Consider the following 20,832-nt stretch of genomic DNA (forward strand, 5'->3'; position numbering starts at 1 on the left):
CAAAAATTGGACGCTTTACAGTCGTTTGATTGAAGTAAAGAGAACGAAGAGAAAATTTGCAAATATTAGATTGTGAGAGAGCATTTCGTAACACCAGCGGGAGAGATGTCTTACGCCGAGCACGGACCCCGTATTTTTTTGACGGGCAGACCGAGCAGTGGTTTACCTTTGACTTATGGGGATTATGTTTTTCCGAAGAAACGATCGGAGGGTCGCATGAAGCTGTTCAACTCGTGTACGGATGTTCGTGCTTGGAGCCCGAATGTCGTGGAGAGCACGCGCTACTTTCGCGAGCTCAACGAACACGACAGACCCGAGGTTCGTTTCCCACGCGAATCTTTTCCTTCTTTCTTTTTTTTTTCAAGAAATTCTTCCGAACTTACGCTGAAAAAAGGACTTTTACTTTGTTTATATATTACCTATAGCTGTACGAACAATTCATAAATTTTTTTGACAAACTATCTCGAAATCCGGACTGTTATTGACGACGGGAAAATCTCAGTTATCTCGGTTCTCTTTGTGTGTACAGCCAGGGAAACTGATACCGTCCAGCGTAGTAATGGAAAACATGATAGCACTTACGGCTCAAGCCCAGCGTGAGCTTCGCGTTGCGCGGCGAGAACTGCAGAGATACAGATCCTTGAACCTCACCCCGGAGCAACGGAATCACCTGAAGAATTTCGTGAGCCGCTTGATCGCGTTAAAGCCCTCAAGTCGAACATGATAACACCCCTTCGTTTTGCAGGATAGAACTACCACGAGGACCGATAAGATGAAAGGAATGAAAATTGGATCTGTGATAAGACCACTCTCTCCGGGACACAGATTATTCGCTGTGAATAGAATTGCATCCCTGCAATATTCTGACACTTGTTTGTCGATATACTTTCACCCTAACAGATTTCAATACGGCACAGGCAACCACCCGTTGTTAACTAGTACACGCATTCTGAGAGAGAATTTGAATCCACCATTGGAAAATGACTCTTATTTGGTGTCACGTGTAACATCCTGCAATATATTAACCGAGATACCAGCTTTTCGAGGAGAAAGGTCCAACGCGACAGAAAGTAAAAATTTCTCTAATTCTAATAAGATCTTTTAATAAAAGCATATCCATTTATTTTTAACATTTATCAGAAAAAAAGACACGAGTTTGTTTTTTACAAAAAAAAAAGATTCCGTTAATTTTAAGAACACGTTAATATTTTCATTAGGGTTATTACTTGTGGCAATTTTGATTCGAAGCTTTGAATCAAAAATATATTTATGAGAATGGTGAATTTATTTAGGGAATGCAAATAATACTGTAAATAAAAAATGTATTATTATTATTATTATTACATGTATGTATGTACGATTTTAAAAAAATTAAAATTTCTAAATTACAAATTGGAAGTATTATGAAATATTAAATATTTGATATATTAAAGTTGTAAATAGCCGAATTCTCACTAAATAAATACATTAAATGTTTTTGGAATACTTAATTAATTAGACTCAATATATGCACATACAAATAAGAAAAAATAATGATTTATGATAAGATAAAAAATAAAATTATTCTGTGAATAAATAAATACAAAATAATTAATATAAATGTTCCGATTGAATCTTGTTCAGTATAAAACAATAATTTTAAGAACGCAAAAAGTTGAGACAGAATTATAAAATAGATAGAATGATTAAAATTACACATTTCTTTATTTAACGACATAATTAGACTAATAGAACATTATAAATTTTATTTTAGATTTTGTCATATAATTTTATAAATATAAATGCTTATCTGCAGTACTATTATTGTTATATTAAATTAATAATCATATGATTTGGATTCTTCGAATCTTTGAAGTATTAAAGTATTAATTTCGAAGTTTCAAAGCTTTGAAACTTCGATCTTCGAAGATTTCAAGGCTGTATCAGCTATATAATAAAAAATAAGATATAATGAGAACATGAGGATTTTAGAACTTTTAACATATATTTGGATTCCATAAGATCACTATTGGTATTAACTGCATAAAATTAATGAAATGTTTCTCATAACTGTTAATAAGATTTTACACACTCTTATGCATATTTTTAGTTTAGTCGTTTAAAATATTGAATGTGACTGTACATCAAATTCAACTTTAGAGAAGAAAATTCGTAAATCTAAAAAAAAATAAAGAAGTTATTAAAGAGTGATTCTGATATAAAATATGTAAAGAAAACACCTATTAAATATGTATTTTATATACAAATTTTATAATCTCTTAGTAAAACATAATTAAAAAAAAATTGATATTTAAAATGAAATTTAACGACAACGCTTTTTTCTTTAATTGATAGCATTTCTACTCGAATATAAGCACCTATTCTTGAAAAGAAAAATTTATTAGTGATTAATTATATTTTAAGATAAAAATATGAAATGTAAAATGTTAAAAGTAAATAGATTTTGTTAGAAAGGCAAAATTTTATTTATCTGTTACTATTTTCATTTGCACAATCAATTTTTAATTGTTGTAGTTTCAAAACTTCGAAGTTCGAATATCGAAGCCCTTGAAATAAATTATTATTCTTAATTTTTACCTATGTAAATTAACTTTACTTTCAATGTAACTTAATTTTTAGTTTTTTTGTTAAAAAATTAGAAATAAAGTAAGTTAAACTGATATTTATATTGATAGAAATGAACGTGAAACAAACAGTCGTGATAAATTTTACAGAGCGCAGCGATCAAGCGAGTGCCTTCATTGAATACGTTGACGCGTCTTCACAAGTGGTGCAAGATGTTCGCGAAGTGGGTGTACAAACGGAAGAATGTAAGAATAACGATGCTTACGACAAGCAGTCCAATGTCGACTCGCCCGTCAGTCAATACTACGAAACAAACGAAAGCGTATCCATGTCTGAAAGCGAGTCAGGGGTAAACTCGGATCCCGATAGCTGCGAGAGAAGTCATAAGGGAGTGATTATTCAAAAGGATTCGGAAATTATCGTCCTGAAGAACGAGCTTGGCGTACGAAAGAGATTTTTTTTAATACGACACCAATCGATTTGATCGAAAACGTGATTCATATCCGAGTGCCCAGTGGACTTTATCCTCATTTGTTTCACAGATGAAGGAAGACGAACTGGAAGAGCTGCGAGAGATGAATAGGCATTTGCAAGCCTTACTACAAGAGAAGGAGGAAAACACAAACATTTTGAAGCGTAATGTTAATGTAAATCGGTACTTATTCCTGATTACTTAACTTAAAAATTTTTGTAATTATTTGAACCTCGTGTCTCTAGAGCTTGCAAGAAACGTTGAACGTGGTGAGCGACAGACGCGACGACGAAATGGAAGATCTAAGTGTAAAAGTAATAGTATTAAAAGATTTTATGCGAATTATGTTTCACATAACACAAAAAGATTGTAAAAGCATTGTAGAAATATTTTATTGCAAATAAGATTGCAGCGCTACAAGAATGTTGTAAAATGTTGCTATGATATTGCAGCAATGGTAAAATATTCCTTTACGTACTACACATTTTTCATCTTTAAGTCTTTCTGTATAACTTTACTTTTTATTTATTGGAATTTCAATTGTATGGTTTAATCTACTTATATTTTTGCTTTAAATACATATGTAAATATTTTTATACAAAATCATAATAGTTTATTTTTACAATGTTTTCAAAAATTGCTGGAACATTATTGAAATTATATTACATATCCGTATGAAAAGAACGAAATTTTCTGAAATATCTAAAAACTAGATATAAATCTGCAAATAATTTTGTTAGACAAATTTGAAAGTAATTATGTAGAATATTAAAATCAGTTGTTAGTTCACTGAAAAAATTGTCTTCTAGGAATCAAGGAGATACTCTAAAAATAAAAGAAAAATTCTACAGTTAAAGTTAAAATCATAATAAAATTAAGTAGCTATTCTCAAATTTAGACTTTTCCTTTTATTTTTAGAATATCCTCTTGGTTCTTAGAATACAATTTTTTCGGTGTTGGTTAAAATGTCAAACTTTTTGCGGCAATTTTTATTATTTTGTGTAATTATTTTGATAATCCAACAAAATTATTTTTAAATTCGTATCTAATTAAATTTTGAAATACTTTTTAACAATGTTTATGAAACATTGCATTGTAATGTGTAAAATTGCAATATTGTGGCTGCAAGTCTGTGTCAGATGAGGTATTTCTTTTCCAACTGTACAGAGTATGTTATTGTTTTTCCCGTAGCTTTCTTCCTTCGAATGCATGGTGGATCAGTTGAAAACGGAGTTAGCTAGAAAATGTCAAGTCTGTTATTTCCAGTCGCAGGAAATCCAGAAACTTAGGAAGGAAGTTAAGGAGGCAGAATTAGTTTCCATAGAAAACGAGTCGCTTACGGTACGCGCAAAAACATGCCGCGTGATATGTGATTACTTAGAGAAAGTCAAATTTGATTTAACATGTATAAATATGTGATGAATTAGCGGAGGGTGAAGGAAATAGAGCATTTGGCGAGAGAGGCGGAGAGTTGCGGTATCGCTTTGGAGCAGATGAAAAATGTCTGGTGGGAACGTGATATGCTTCAAAAGCAATATCGCGAGCAAAGTTGCACGTTGGCGGACAGAGAAGACGAAATAAAACGACTATTGACGTTGATAAAGCAAATGTCTGCTACGGCTGACACTCGTGAGGTACGTCATTTGGCTACGTGCGTCACATCGCAATCCATTAATTTTAACGTCGATTCAATTAATAATAGGAAATAAATTATTCGACAACGCCGGTGCGACGTTACATTGTCCTAATTTATAATTAAAGTAGAACGGCGTAAATAAAAATTAAAGAAGTTTTACAAATTGCAGGCTTATTACGAAGATGTGACATCGTACACAGAAAGATTTACAACTATGAATAATAAAAGAGAAAATTGTAGGAACGTAGAAATAATTTTTTAAGATACTTTCTTCATTTCGCAGACGCGTGTAGCATAAATTTTTACAAGTGACTATAAAATAACAGACGACGAAATCAGATCGTTGTAAAACTGATTAGACGTTTAACATTAACAAATTTGATTACTGGCTGGCACACATTGTATTCCTAAATTTTAAATTAATTTTGTCTTAAAATGTACAAGTAAATATGTAACGCACTTAAACCTTATTTCATTTATGTGTATGTATTTTTTCTTGGAAAACTTTTTTTTTTAATTTTATAATCCTTAATAATCATTTTCACATATTTATATGCAAATGTTATAATGTTTTTTATACATTTATATTATTTTGTAATTCTTTATAATTCTTTCGGTTATTTATTTATGTAGATTTTTCCTACTAATAATTTTTACGATCAGGTAGAGATGAATGATGTAGTGGCCAACTTGAGAAATGAGATTCAGGCCAAAAGCGACAAGATCGCGCAGTGCGAAATGCAGCTAGTTTGCATGGAGCGAGAAGTCGGTAATCTGACTAACATGCTGAAAAGTAGTCTGAATAATTTCGACGAGTCTAAGATAGCGTACGAGGGCGTTTGCGATTACACCAAGTGCGAGCACGACACTTGCTTAGACGTGCAGAGCGCGTTGTCCGCTTTAAAAGCGTTCATAGCCGAGTTGGAGGAGTGTAAACTAGAACGACGTAATCGTCTACGGGAGATAGATAACTTAAAGGCTTATGTGGCATGTTACAGCCAAGAGACCGTCAGCGAAATTACAAACACAGATTTTGATACCGGACACGGATCGATTCAGCAGGCTGCAGGTATATTCCGGGCGTGTGTCTTTCCGTCTTGCCCTTCGCGATTGCCATTCCAATAATCCGGCTCCGTATTCATGTCAAATCAATCCGCCTTATTACAGCACGGATCAGTAATTCTTAAGAAAGAAAGGAGACTACGTTTTATTTCTTATTCTTTGTACAAGTTTCTCCGTTTCTGTAAAACGATGCACGTCCTGAATTCTTGAAACATCGGGGACCGTCTAAAGATTCGTCTTAATCACTTCCTCTAGTTTTATTAAGTTCTACTAAGTTTTGCTAAATTCAACTCTATCAATTATATACGCTTGCGAAAAATTATTCAGATATTGTATTGATTTTTTCAACGTTTTATACGCTATATATGCTTTAAATTTTGTCTTATTTATATTTAAGTTTTTTTTAAGTAATCTTTTTATATATGTTTTATTATTTGTTTATGAGGAAATTTCCTTTTCTTTTTAAATTATTTTGAAATTTTATAACAAATTTTATATGTAATTTATAACATTAATTTATTTCTGTGTGTTGATTAACTTTAATGTCAGTTTAATTTATTTTTTATAATTCTCTATTTTTAAAAGTGAGAAGTCAGAATTAATCTACATAGAAATGGATATAAAAGTTTTATTAAAATTATTTTTTAAATTAAATCTGACTTGCATATATTATTTAAATTAGATTTAATAAAAAAAATTAATAAAAATTATTGTATTCTTTCAACACTTTATTGTGCATTTTTTAATAATCTCTCATTTATGTGCACATTTTTTTTCAGAAAAATTTTCTTAAAAATTTTTAATTTTTTATTATCTGTTCATGCAGATTTTTCTCTCTCTTTTTTGTTAAAAATTTTGTATTAAATTTTGTATATAATTTAATATATTAAACATTTTATTAAAAATTTTTTATTAAATTTAATTTATATGTGACTTTAATATATGCACTTGTCAAAACTTATAGAAAATGTTTTTAACGTTTTATCTTTAAATATTATTTTATTTATGTGTATGTTTCTTCTCTGAAAAGTCTTTCAAATTTTATATATTTTTTATTATTTGTTTAAGTAGATTTCTTTCTCTTTCTTCCTCTCTCTTTCCTTAAAAGTTTTGTATTAAAATTTACATATAATTTAATACATTAAAACATTTACTAAAGTATTGCTAAATTTAACTTACTAAATAAAATTTTATATTTGCAAAAAGTTATTTAGATATTGTAGATTTTGTCAGTGCTTTACTGTACACTTTTAAATATAATTTATTTCATTTATGTACTTGCTTTTTCTCGGAAACTTTCTTTTTTTAAATTCCATTTTTTCCCTTATCTATATTATGTAGATTTTTTTCGCTAGTAATTTTGTATCAAATTTTGTATTCTCTATTAAATAAGTAAATGAGTTATATAATAATAACGCTACAGCATGCGTAGGATACATGTAATTGATTGCGTATTAATAATTTAGTACAGATTTGTTTGTGTCAAGTTCAATGCTCTAATAGGCACATTGTGGAAATATTGCACAATAATGATATCATGAAAATTTCATAATAATTGCACTAAGATGATACGTCATAGCAAAACAGTTTAGATTAAAATTCCTAAATAATATATTTGTTAAAAATTGGATATCTAAATTTAAAATATCAGTTGTTTACAATCTTTTCAAGAATTATTTGTAACTCTTTTTTTTGAAATGTGTAATATTTCATGCTACAATATTTGCACATATATAATTTAGAAACAATTATATATTTTTGTAAACATGTATAATAAATTGCTTATAATTTTTAAATATTTTAGGTATAATATTTAAAAAAATTTTTTTATTATTAAACCGTTAATATTTTTACATCCACTTTTTTGTAAATATATTTACATAATGCAGACTATAATTTTTACGCAGAATTTCGTCATATAAATGTTTAATAAATATTGTCATATTTGGGGTAATATTACAGAAGATGTTTCAACATCGAGTAATGGCGGATATCACTCATCTAAAGAACTAGTTAGCGTTCAGATTCAGTCGGATGATGTTGACACTACTACCACAACATGTTCGGAAGAATCGGTCAAAGTAGAGTTGAACGAAGTAATCTCATACAAAGATATCGATCGCGCTCTCGCAACGCATATCAAACGTTCCATCGACAAGATACATGAGATATCCGCGGTGCTTCAAGGTATCTAAAATATTTAAAATATAATTTACCGCTTTAAAGCGAGACGCGATGAATAATTATTACCCAGCGTTGAACATTTTATTAAGGCGCCGGAGATCACCACGTGCAAATTGTCAAAGAGTTCACGAGGCAGCAGCACGAGCTGCAAAAAAAGGACCTCGAGATCACAGAACTGAAGCAAAAAGTGGCGGAGCACGTGCTGCGGAGGGGCGAGGGTGACTGCGCGATTCAGGAACAATTGAGAAAGAAGATGTTGGAGAAAGAGAGGGTGCTGGAAACTATAATAAATAAGAGGGATTCGACGATCGAGAGGCTGCACGAACATCTCGCCTCGTTGGAGAGCGATATTGTTTCTTACCGCGCGGAATGCGACGCGTTAAAAGTCGAGAACACCGATCTTGTCAATGCGAAAAATTTACTGTCAAAGGAGAACAACGCACAAAGTGAAGAACTGAGAGCGCAGAAGAACCAGATATGTGAGTTAATTAAGCAGATACACGACTTGCAGCAGACTGTCGACGTCTTAAAGGAGGAAACGAATAATGTGGAAAACATGAGGAAGGAGTTAATAACTTTGTTATTATTTTTATTTCTATTAAGAGGATTTTTTACTTTGTCACGTTAATTTTTTAGAAGATTTTAAAGGAATTTTTTATTTTAGGAAAATGGATAAATACACGTAAATAACGCGATTTTGCTGAAGTATTAAAAATTTAGATAGATATAAAGTAATTTTGTTGGACCATCAAAATAATTAGGAAAAATGTTCAAGCATGATAAGCAATGCTGCAAAAAATTTTAATGTTTTAGCAACTAGTTTGAATGTCCAACATAATTGTCTTAATAGTCTAATAAAATTATTTTTAGATCTGTATTTACAGCTAAATCTTTAGATACTTTAAAAATTATTCTTTTCATTTTTTTTAAATTATTCTTTTCATTATTCTTTTAAATTATTCTTTTAAATTTTTCTTATTCTTTTAAATTATTATTTTCATTATTTTTTAAAATTATTTTCTGTTCTTTATTTATTCAATATTATCTAAATTTTTAATTTCAATTTATTGGAAAATCCGAAATCATAGTCACCGATGGACCGTGCATAGGTCAAATGGATCTACTCTGTTAATAAGTTATTATTTACAGTTTTATTTAAAAAAGCAGAAAGTCAATCTTCAATAATAATAATAAATAATAATAACGATTTAAACAATAATGAATAAAGAACAAAAAGTAATTTTTTAAAATAATTTTATTTATTTTCCTAAAAAAAATCTCCTACAAAATCAGCTTAACTTCTACAAAGTGGAAACTCTCTTAACACTCAATCAGTCATTCTTAAGTTGACTTGTTGGTTCAACAGATTGATCGAATTGCAAATGAAGAACAATGATCTTACGAATAAACTTATACAAGCCAATGAGGCTGTCTCCAAAAACGCCGAGTTTATAGCAAAGCTGGACGAAAAGAACAGGATGGCCCTGACTCACGAGAGCATCAAATACGATGCGATGGTGACGCAGAAACACAGCGACATTGTGAAGCTGCGGGAGGAGAATCAATCGCTGCGCGATCAGTTAAGGGAGACTGAATCCAAACTCGCGTGGAGCAATGAAACGATATCGTCTTTGAGGAGGGAGAGTGACAATGCAGCCGCGATAAATGTCCTGCGGGCGAGTCTCTCGGACTTGGACGTGGATAAGGAGAGGTTGTTGGCGAAAGTGGACTATCTGAAGAGTGAAATAGCAAGTTACCGGAGTTCTACCGCGAGCGTCGAAAGTAGATTGCAAGCGTTGTCGCATGGAAACGAGACATTGAGGGCGGATATAGAGGCTGTGAAAAGTACTAACGATCAATTGTTATACCCTCACGAGGATACGGTAAAGTCATCCCTAAAGGACGCACTGTACACACTTCCCAAAAAAATTTACGAGACAATTCTGCGTCTCCGAACAGAAATTGATGCAGAGACAGTAGACATATCTGAACATTGTTTGAATAAAGAAGCTGTCAAAATCGAAGACGAGAGAGAAAAGCCACAGACAAAAGTTTATGTTGATAAGGTATATAAATTAAATTTTATTACTCTTTAAATTGCAGAATTTATTAAATTATTTTCGTCAAAATGTTTCGTTGAAATGACTATTAATCTCACTCCATGAGATTAAAACAATTGGATCGATAATCGTAATTTTTTTTCAGTCTTGTCAGCAAGACGGGGACACAATGGATCCTGTCGCTCAAAAAACAAATTGGAATTCTGAAAACTCAGTGCACAAGTTAAGATTTCTTGAGGGACAAGACGAGGAAAAGTTGCGAGAAATTAAAAATTTAATGGATGACGTAAAACTAAGAGATTGCGAAATAAAGAGCCTTCAAGAGTACATTACCCATTTGTTGCAAAAGAAAAACGATCTGCAAGCTAAAGTTAAAGTACGTAAATTTGTATATATGTAAGTTTATATATAGAATAAGCTAAAATTTTTTTATCTTGTTTTTTTGTAACAAATTGATTTATATGACATATTCCGAAATACATCAATTTTATTTTTAATAGGAATGTAGAACTGTGATAAATTTAACTGTCACTTTAATCCTTAATTAAAACACCCTTTCAAAATCTCAAATAATAATAAAAGTCTAGCGAGACAATTGTTTCAAAGGTTTTTTAATTCTCTCTACAATTGTGTTCTATTTTTAACTTGAACGATTGTTTCTCGAGAAATTACATTTAAAAATCTTGCCCAGTAAAAACTAAAAAATTTGTTATTTACTATTGTAAACGTTTGAATCCTCTCCATCAGCCCCGATTCGTACAATAATAAAGACTGTTTGAAATTGTTACAGACATTTTGAAATATTTCCGGCGTTATTCTACAACATTCATTTACTACCTTTTGACGTAAATCTTGTATGGAATCCAGCCATGTGATATAAATTTTACTTTTCAAATGTCCCCAAAGAAAAAGATTTAATGGATAAAGATGACCTAGTAATTCTTAAATCGGATCTTCTTCAAAAGATAGTGGATGAGTGACGTAGAATAATACCAGAAATATTTCGAAATATCCGCAAATATTTTAAAGATTTTTATTATTGTATGAAAATTAGTAGAAAATATGTCAAAATAGTTTTATTAAAGTAAATTTTTATGTAAATTTTAAACTTCTAATTTTTAACACAACGACTTTCATGCAATTTCTCGAAAAACATTCGCCAAATTAAAAATATAAAAAGCAAACTACAGTTATAAACAGAATTTTTCAATTTTTAATAGCCTTATCTATTAATAGTTTTATCTTTATTTTCTCTTTTGATTTTTATTGCTATTTAAGATTTTTGAAAAAGTAATATTCTAATTACATGGATTCGGTCGAATTGCAATTATTACAGAGTGAGAAAAAAGAATGGAATTGATAAAATTTTCGTTAATTATTGATTTTTTGATAACTTTATCTTAATACTTTTATATACAGAACAATTCGAGGAATTATATTATATAGAAAAAAGTAATATAATTTTGTTTAAAAAAATGGTTTTTATGTGACTTTAAAAGAATTTAAAACATTTTTTATTTTATTATTGTTTGTCTCTTCAGAACAAACATCTTTCATTTGGAACATTTTTTTTATAAATAATTTAATTTTAAAATATTTTACTAGTTTCAAAATTTTTATTCACGTTTTATATTGTCGTCAAAAGCAAAATTGGCGTTTCAGTATTTTATCGCGCGAATTAGTTGCAAAAAATGCCGGGTTAAATGTTTTTGTTGTTTTATTCTGTATATAAAATCCGTTATATATATATAGTTTTCTTGTCTTTTATAGCGTTAGGTCAATATTTTGAAAATATTAAGATTTTTTAATCTGATAGGATCAGGTGAAGGAATATCAGAGCAAATTGACGTTATTGAAGAAAAAGTACGACAGTAGTTTAAATGCTTTTCATAAGCGGCATAATGAAAATATCGAGAGATTACAGGCGCGATTTGAAGACATTATGAAAATGGAGAAGAGCTCGTTTGACGCGGAGAGCTGGTTACAGGTACGGCAAAGGAGTCGATTAACGAGGAACTTCTTGCGTCAGTTCGTTAGCGGTTATTCTTTCCAGTCGCTGAACTTAAAGGAGCTGTCGGAGCTGCATAATCGAATCAATATTTTGAGTTCCCACGCGGCCGAGAATACAGAATTGGATATCGCACATATTGAAACAAAGAAGAATGACTGTTGGAATAATTCCCAGGAGCACAGGTTTTACAATAAATTCACTTTGCGCAAGCGGTACACGAGGCAGGATAAGTCGCCTGTAAGCAGAAAAACAAGCAAAGAAGAGCTTTACTCCAAAATTCTCAATGCCGAGAATGATGATAAGATTGCCGTAACAGAATTATACTCTCGCGATTTAAGACTTAAACAGAAACGCAGGTAATTTGTAATTTGTACTTTGTATACACTTACTAATCGTTAATTTTGAGACGAGCATTTCAATTATACACTTCTCTTTGAATGTAACAATCCAGTTTCTCTGAGGATAAGAAGGGAAATGCGGAATCGCCTAATTCTAGAACAGACAGAACTGTAAGTACGCAATAATTTCTTTTTGATCACTTTTTTAATCGTCTTGCACAGAAAAATTTTTATTTTGAAAGTATCTTTACTTTCTAAATTTTAAACATTAAAATAAGATTATATAGCGTTGAACAAAAGTAATTTTCTTACATGAAGAAATTCTTTATGATTTTGTAAAAAAATATATATATATCAAGAGACACGGTAGTGGCTCGCGCCAAGTGGGAGCGCAGCGAGACCGACCGTGTTCTTTTACGCGATATTTTCTACATTCAATAACAATTTTTATGAGAGAAAATAACATCAAATAAAAAATAACAATATAAATCTTCAAATCAAGAATTAACAATTTTAATATATTATCGAAACAATCGTACTTGTGTGTTCTTTAGAAAACTATAACAATGTTGAAATAAGGATATAATATTTTGCTAAAATTTAATATTATCAAATTCTATTCTAAAAAAGATTAAATTATATACAAACAGGATTATTATTGTTTTATACATAAGTAAAAATACATTAATTATTAAATAGAATATATTATTTTTAATTTGAGATATAATTTTTTTCTGTATATGTTACTGTATATTAAAACAATAATGTTTTGCATGCTAATGATGTAACGCAAATACGTTGCAGCTTGACAGGCAGAGAGAGAAATTTATTTATCAATGTAGCATACATCATAAATTGAGCAACGCCCGTTGATGTGCACCAGCGTGGTGGTATTTTATAACGTGAGGAAATGTTGAGCGCAAAAAGGATCGTAAGAGGCAAGATATTTTATCATCTTCACGTATTCCGCAATCACGCGCATTGAGATTGACAAAGTGTACTCTATACAAACCCAATGCAGAATCATTTTTTACTCGCTCTTTTTTTCTTAGTATACGTACAATTTTTTCGATGTTTTTTTCACCTGCTGTTGTTATTTATCTAACCGAAGTTGTATTCGCGTTATTTGTGTTTCGTAAAAAAAAAAAAAAAAAAAAAAAAAATGTATCTAAAATAGATTTTGTAATAAATGCGCAAAAAAGGGAATCTTACATGCGGATTTTTATAAAATGCTAAATAACGTACGAGGTATTTATGTATGGCGAAACGTACGTTAAGATACTTTAAGAATTCTCTCTGTATACTTTATGAAAAGTTATGGTATTTCTAGGTATTTATATATTATATATATATATATATATATATATATATATATATATGTATGTAAAGGGAGGAAACGAGGAAACTGCTACGCGCTTTAAGCTTTCGCTGTAATGCGCACCTATGCGCAGAGATGCGTTCTAGTTATACTATTCAAGCATATAGAGACTGACGAAATACCCTCTTTGAAACCGGCGCAACCGGGAGTTGAAGAAGGAGAATACCTCTCTATCTCTCTACGTTAGGTACGGCGCGTGGATAACGCATGCATGCGGGCGACGCATGCCTCGCAGTAAGTCCAGAGGCGATATGAATTTGCATCTGTTGCGCTCAACGCAAAGTTTACCCCGTCACTTCTGAAGCGCCCAGTGCACCGTGCTGCCGCTTGTGCTTTCCACAGTTGCGTCGACGATGGTAAATCCGATTATAGCCAAAGGAACTATCTATAATTCCATTTCGTGGGGGGACAATGCGACTGTTTACTCATTATTGCCGTTGCGCAATTATGTCGCTTTGCGCCCATTTTCTTTTCTGTGTGGGACACAGCATCGAATGTACCCTGTGTGGCACGCATTGGCGTTTTCTCTTGTACAGAATGTGAACAAAGGCAGATTTTGTCTATACTCTGTATGTTACCAGATACAGAATTATTCTAGTAACTCTGGACTGGATTATATAACTTTTCTAGGTCAAAGCAGAAAAAAATAATAGACAAAAATCACTGTTCAGTATAATCTGCTTTTGTTGTATTTTTTTTAACAATAAAACAATGACCTTGTGATTCTATTTTTAAAAAATGTGTATATTTTAGCTTCAATTTTTCTCATTATTCTCTTTATCTAAAAGTATTAAAATAATCGAATACAGTAATCGGAACTTTTCTTCGGGAGATTTTTAAAGGCTAATGCTCTTTTATTATTTAAAATGCAATTATATCTTGCATTAGTGTAGTTAAAAAATATTTAATTACACAAATATATTATATTACACTAATAGAGGAGAGAAGATTATAGACTAGATATGGAGACAAGTTATGGAATTCGCAATATTCTCGTATATTTGGTGTTGAATTCTGGGAATAATCCAAATTATTTCTTTACATATTGTTTAGATGCTATAATATGGCAATTGGCTATTAATATTTATTGTATTGTCATAAAAGCTGCATTTTAGTATTGCAGATAGCCAAAAGTTTTATAAGTATATAATGTGCATTTTTTTGTCATTTTGAGAAATATGTCGGGAATTAATTTTTAACTTTAATGTAAGGTTCAACTTGAAGGAGTTGAATATTATTTTGAAATAACAAATGTTTGATGTAATGTGTGCATGCATTTGATGTGTAAAGTTATATTACCTGCGTTCAGAGTTACGGATCACTTACGAGTCGCGAATCTAAATCCCATAATTTCCTCGCATGTAATTTGGTTATATTTTTACGAAACTTATTAGTTAATATTGTTTGTTATAATATTTTTATAATACTTCTACAGTGCGCAAGAGTCAAAGGTTTTTTACATATATTTTTAATATTTTTGTGTGATATTACACCGAGAAAAAAAATGTTGTTAATTTAAATTTTTCAACTTGATTAAATTTCTTCAGTTTAAATATTTATGCATTTAATTTAATTACATAAGATACTTCAATTTAACTATTTATATATTTGATGAAGTGAACTGAGATACATAAATAATTGAATTGAATAAATTTAATTAAGTTAAAAAATTTAGTCAAATTAACAACTTTTTTCTCAATGCATGTATAACAAAAAATTAACACTTTTGTGATACTAAAAAGCAGGATTCTGTCTCCAAGGCAAGATTTGAAGTTGGATTTCTGAGAATACTTTAGTTCTTAATTGTACGTAATTAAAAATTATGACATTTCAGTTAAAGATTTAAAAATTGCTCACATTGATTTAAAAATTTTGTGTGTTAGCTTCCGCTTAAATAACATATTTTAAAATGTTTTATTTGTGTATGTGTGCGTTTATATATTTATGTTAATATAGTAACTGAATTAGTCAAGTTTTGATTTTGACAATATTTGTTGACTAATTCAGTTACTAGATTAACATAAATATATAAACGCACACATACACAAATAAAACATTTTAAAATATGTCATTTAAGCGGAAGCTAACACATAAAATTTTTAAATTAATGTGAGCAATTTTTAAATCTTTAACTGAAATGTCATAATTTTTAATTACGTACAATTAAGAACTAAAGTATTCTCAGAAATCCAACATCAAATCTTGCCTTGTAGACAGAATCCAGCTTTTTATTAAATTTTAAGTAGATTTACTATACTTTTAATTAATGCTTTTTTTCACATGAGAGCTGCATACTTTCTAATTTTTAATAGCTTCGAATAAATTTTTTATGAGAAGATTTCCTTCTTTGAAAGAATATTTTGTATCAAAAGAAACATTATGTTTTTTTAGTAACACATTAATATGCAAAAAGTGCGCCGTTGACTTCGACGGATTAATTTAGGTACCAACTAATATAATTCTTGTCATAAAACGCACATTATTAATTTCCAGCAGTGAAGTTTATGTATCCTCGTCCTCCTCTCCCGTAGTCTCTTTTCTTCATAATCTTTGTTTATACACACGTGCAATATTAAACTACTTCATTAAATTCTATACTAAAGGGTCCTCGTATTTAGCGGACACAAAATGTGAAAGTTTAAATAAATTATGAAGACAAAAGAATATTAACAAAGGCAAGGCTGTATTATGTTTTATTTCAAACAAGAATGTCCCTTTGAAAGGGGAAAGGAGTGCGCATTCATTAAATTAAACAAATTATGAAGTGCATAAAAACAAAGTAATGGATGATAAAATGCATATGCTATAATGTAATATGCATTACATTTTGCATTATATTCTGCTTTATTTCGCATTTTCTATGCCTTTCTATTTGTCTGCTTCAAGATGTTTTGACTAGCATGTACTTGTTGCGCTTGTCCATCGAGGCTCTTCTTCAGGGCTAAAATAAACGCTTTTTGCTGTTAATGTTAATATGTACAGCCCAACTTGGTTCGACCTGGATTGCAGCGGGGGTTCTCGATGTTGAATCCAAGGTAGCCTGCAAGGGCCAGGCAGCAGGCAGTCAGGCAAGTAGACATAGGTGTTCTCTCTCTCTCTCTCTTTCTCTCTCTCTCTCTCTTCCTCTTTCCCTCTCTCTATTTCTGTTTCAGTCTATCTGCATCTATCTCTCCCTCCTGCTCACAAAGGGCGAGAGGCGCCTACGGGCAGAGGGTGAGTTTACGAGGCTCTGAGTTTGCGCACTGGTGGGCGCAGCCTCCAGGATCCTTTCACGGGGCGGTGGACGCGCGCGTGTCGCGATATATAGGAGGAGGACGGAGCTTGTCGGTCGGTCGGTCGCCCTCGCGCGTCAGGCACGTCGCAACCCCTAACACCGTAGTATCGCAGGTCGCCGGGTCTCCCGACCATGAGAAGAGGAGCGTCGGGTGCCGTCGCCGTCGGCCGTTATCACGAGACGTCGTCTCCGCCAGCGTCTATATCGTACGCGTCTACATCACCGCCTTGGTCGGACCAGAAATAAAAGGCCGGCGTCTGGAAAATTGCCGTCAAGGACCGGACGCACGCGAGAAAACCGGTGACACGGACCTCTTCCGGTGTGTGATCTTGCGGCCGCGGAAGAAAACAAAAGAAGAGAAGGGAGAGAGAGAGAGAGAGAGAGAGAGAGAGAGACGCGGAGAAGCCGGGTCGGCAATTCTCTTTCTCGAGAATTGCACGGATCGAGAGAGAAAGGAAGGGGGTGGTGATTATATGCGGCATGCGGTCTTGAAAGCACGCACGAACAGGTGGCGAGGCGGGATCATCCTCGCGGAGGACTCGGTGGCTGGCGAAAAAGAGGGTGAAGGCGGGAAGAGCAGAAATACGACACGCGTGTGCGACAAAATACGCGCAGGTACTGTGAAGAGGAGAGGAGAGACGCTTTGAATTTTTTTTTCGTACGCTGATCCTGCTCTCTTTTCTTCCGTCCTCTCTCTGTTTTTGTTCTCTACCGAGGGATACAGAGTTGCCGGGGGATTTGAGGGATTTTCTTCCGAATTTGTTAATAGTTATTATTATCACGGCGGATTTTCGGGAGGATCCGGAAGGGAGAATTTTGAAAGGGCTTCTTCGTGCAAGGCGAATTTCTCTTCCGCCTTTGGAAAATTCAAATCTTCTCCGTGATAATAACATTTAACAAATTTGAGGTAAGATCCCCTAAATCCTTGGCAATTTTGCCCTCAATGGAAAACGAAAGAGCGAGAGGGGGAAAAGAAGAGAAGGATCAATAGACGAAAGAAAATTCAAAGTTCTCTTATAATTATCTTAAATCTTTGCCTATATATGTATTTTTTTTTTATTCCATTCAGTTGTCTGTTAATCTTTTCGAGTTCGTTTTTCGTGTGTCTTCGATCTTTAGCTTGTCTCTAAAAAAGTATCAAGTTTAAAATCAGAATTTAAGACGCGTGTTGTCTAAAAGTCTTTTAGACAACGCATTTTTAAAGACACTTAACAAGTTTGGAAGTGCATGCTGGGAAGTGAATGATTCTTATTCGGTTATCGATGGGAGAAAACTCTTGTTACAGCTTGTTAACGCGGAGAGATGCATCGTATTTCTCCTCTTTGTTCTCTCATACTTGGCTTCAAGATTAGAAATAATCACGTTTTTAAATGCTTAAAATTTGAAAATACAATGATTAAGATTTCTACCACAAAGATTAGAAATTAGTAAATGAAATAATTGATTATAAAATTGGAAAATGCGAGGAAATATTTTTAAAATGGTATATCTGGCGAGTGTTATAATAAAAATGGATCCGTATGGCTGAACGTATTTATCGGAAAACTCCTAGAGCTACGTGCGCGGGACACGAGCTTTAAATAAAAAGCTATCGTATAACTCAGCGTATTTTCACTTGTAAACAGACTGCATGCGAATCTCCTCCTACCTTAATCATTTTGTCGGCATAAATGCACAGGGGCGCATATTTATAAAATAAAACCGTAAAATATTGATTAATTTCCATCGATTACGGAGTTATTGCGCACAAAATTATATATAAGGATAATAGAGAAATCGTTATATACAAGGTGTGAAGTTAATAATGTTGCAAGCTATTTATTTATTGTGAATTATTAAGGATAATAACAAAATTAAGTTTGACATTTTGGAATTTGTTGAAGCCTTTTAAGTATACGTATAAAGTAGAGCATCATCATTAGTGTCCTGTTTTTTAAATACCAAAATGTGTTTCTTTATGTCATTCCAATTATAATTCTGATAAAATAAAGAGATGTTGCATATTTTATTCTAATATAAGATATAAAATATCTTGTATAAAATATTCACTTTGACCTTTGATCGATTAATGATTCTATTCTCTGCACACATAGATGCACCAGTGCATCGGTAATGTGTAATTTTTTTTTTCCTTCAAATGCGGCTACGTTTCTTTTACACCGATCGATTTTTCTCATTCTATACAACATTCTATGCAAAGTAAGGTCATTGGAAAGTGAATAGACTTTTTACGAGACGTATCGTATTTTATATCAGAATACAATATGAAGCGCCTCTTATGCAGTATTCATATTTGATGATCTTAGCTTATTAATGAACCGATAATATTAATTGCCTATATAAAGATTTATGTAAGAACGGATCACTTTATTTGAAAAAGAGCGAAAAGCTTATCTCTTCCTTATTGCCGTTCTCCGGTAGCGGTATCTCATGAAAGGCAAACCCGGAAAAGATTTTGTTGCGCTCTACAATTTTCCGAGAAAACAGTTTTGTAATACTCTTAGTTTCATATCCTCTCTTCTTACATACAAGACTTGTCATTGGAACACACAGAAATAATATCTTTGGCTCGAGATTACAATACCTTTCTTTTAAAATACCGAACTTGGGGAGATTTATGTGCCTTAGCAGTATCTCGGGATAAGGATCAATAACGCATAATATGAAAAAGCGTCAAATTTTCACTCGCAGTCGATCGGAATCGGAAGTAATCGTAAAGGTTGGAATCGCGTCGCCGTTGAAGCTATTAGATACTCGGGAATATCGATTTTAATCGTAAGTAGCTTAAGATCTTATTTCCGCGGTCCCTGCGTGCGCCGTCGGTTCAATTTCCTGCTCATAACGGCGGTTCGCGCCGGGCTCGTCTTTATTGAGCTAAGAACGACACGCGAAACAAATGCGGCCTCGATATAATGTAATAAACGAGTCGAGAGCGCGGAAGCGGTTTGTAAGATGGCTACGGTGGGATTTCGAATTAATTGGCGCCGTGTGGCCTGAAAATCAAATTTCATTTCGTAGGGTTCTGTATTTAGTCATTATTATGGCTACGCTTTGACGCATATTTATATACATTCAGTCACACAGAGCGGCCGATACGATTAATTTCGATGGTTGTGCTCAGGAATGCCGAATAACTTCGGTTACAATGTTACAAATCGATAATAATATATTCACCTACCACGAATTAATGATCCATCTGATTTATACAAATTAACGTTATCCCCGAGTGCGTTTCTGTGTGATGGAACACGATAAATATCTCGTTCGCGGGAGATACAGCCGAATTGGACGTCAATGTGCTTTCGTAACGATTAGCATATTAATAGATATTGGTATCCGTCAACAATATTTACCTCCGCGGCATCGGACACGCTGGTAACACGCCGCGGTTTTGAGACTGACAATTATTTTATTGTATGACATAGCAGATCCCCGCGCGCGCCCCTCATACGCGTTGCGTATCGGACCGTTTATCGGACGCACCGTTTATCGGGTGAATTCTCCTCCTGCAGATTTGCAGACGCAACGACGGCACGGCTTCTGATGAATCTGCGCGAACCGACGATCACGTCCCCGGAACTGATCGAGGTGCATTCTCGGCGCTTAACGTCGAGGCGTCGTTTTCTACACTACTAGAACCCGAACAAGGTAACTTGGACAATCAATCACCGCTGTGAAGATCAACTGTGGGGAGGCACCCTTCTGGTCACGACCTGCATCATGCTCAGTCCTAAGATGCAAAAAACTGGTGAGATACTACATATATTTTTACTGTATATTTCTTTTATCATCTTTGCGATTAAAAGTGCTTGCGTGACTTTTTTTTGGCGTAAGTGCCTTTATTTGTACTTA

General features: G+C 32.7%; 3 protein-coding genes across 8 annotated transcripts in view; all 3 read left to right on the forward strand.

Moving 5' to 3' along the window:
* The first annotated feature begins 105 nt into the window (after positions 1-105).
* LOC118647900 (early endosome antigen 1-like) lies at positions 106-8,605 on the forward strand. Its single transcript, XM_036293841.1, has 12 exons — positions 106-318; positions 530-682; positions 746-1,070; positions 2,676-3,007; positions 3,108-3,212; positions 3,283-3,351; positions 4,229-4,378; positions 4,465-4,671; positions 5,337-5,742; positions 7,698-7,922; positions 8,009-8,486; positions 8,584-8,605. Exons 1-12 carry the CDS (start codon positions 106-108, stop codon positions 8,603-8,605), a joined length of 2,685 nt encoding a protein of 894 aa, XP_036149734.1.
* On the forward strand, positions 6,661-13,473 carry LOC114255718 (spindle pole body component 110). 3 transcript variants are annotated; one of them, XM_036293927.1, is made up of 6 exons: positions 6,661-7,922; positions 8,009-9,985; positions 10,125-10,355; positions 11,796-12,346; positions 12,442-12,499; positions 13,133-13,473. In XM_036293927.1, the coding sequence occupies exons 2-6, from the start codon at positions 9,302-9,304 to the stop codon at positions 13,199-13,201; spliced, it is 1,593 nt and encodes a 530-aa protein (XP_036149820.1). In that variant the 5' UTR covers positions 6,661-7,922; positions 8,009-9,301; the 3' UTR covers positions 13,202-13,473. The 3 variants fall into 3 exon arrangements, with proteins under 3 accessions (XP_036149820.1, XP_036149819.1, XP_036149821.1); XM_036293928.1 differs by lacking the exon at positions 6,661-7,922 and having other exon boundaries at positions 9,302-9,985; positions 11,796-11,966; positions 12,033-12,346; XM_036293926.1 differs by having other exon boundaries at positions 6,661-9,985.
* A 3,533-nt stretch (positions 13,474-17,006) lies between these two features.
* Positions 17,007-20,832, forward strand: part of LOC105837332 (ras-specific guanine nucleotide-releasing factor 2) — a 70,887-nt gene continuing 67,061 nt past the window's right edge. For 3 of the 4 annotated variants that reach the window (XM_036294142.1, XM_028191675.2, XM_012682012.3), the window contains exons 1-2: positions 17,008-17,595; positions 20,493-20,728. In XM_036294142.1, the coding sequence (XP_036150035.1) occupies positions 20,701-20,728 (28 nt within the window). In that variant the 5' untranslated portion in view covers positions 17,008-17,595; positions 20,493-20,700. Of the gene's footprint in view, positions 17,596-20,492; positions 20,729-20,832 lie in introns of all 4 variants that reach the window. The other variant, XM_012682011.3, reaches the window with a different exon arrangement.

Source organism: Monomorium pharaonis, chromosome 11 (genome assembly GCF_013373865.1).
Source record: "Monomorium pharaonis isolate MP-MQ-018 chromosome 11, ASM1337386v2, whole genome shotgun sequence".
Lineage (NCBI taxonomy): Eukaryota > Metazoa > Arthropoda > Insecta > Hymenoptera > Formicidae > Monomorium > Monomorium pharaonis.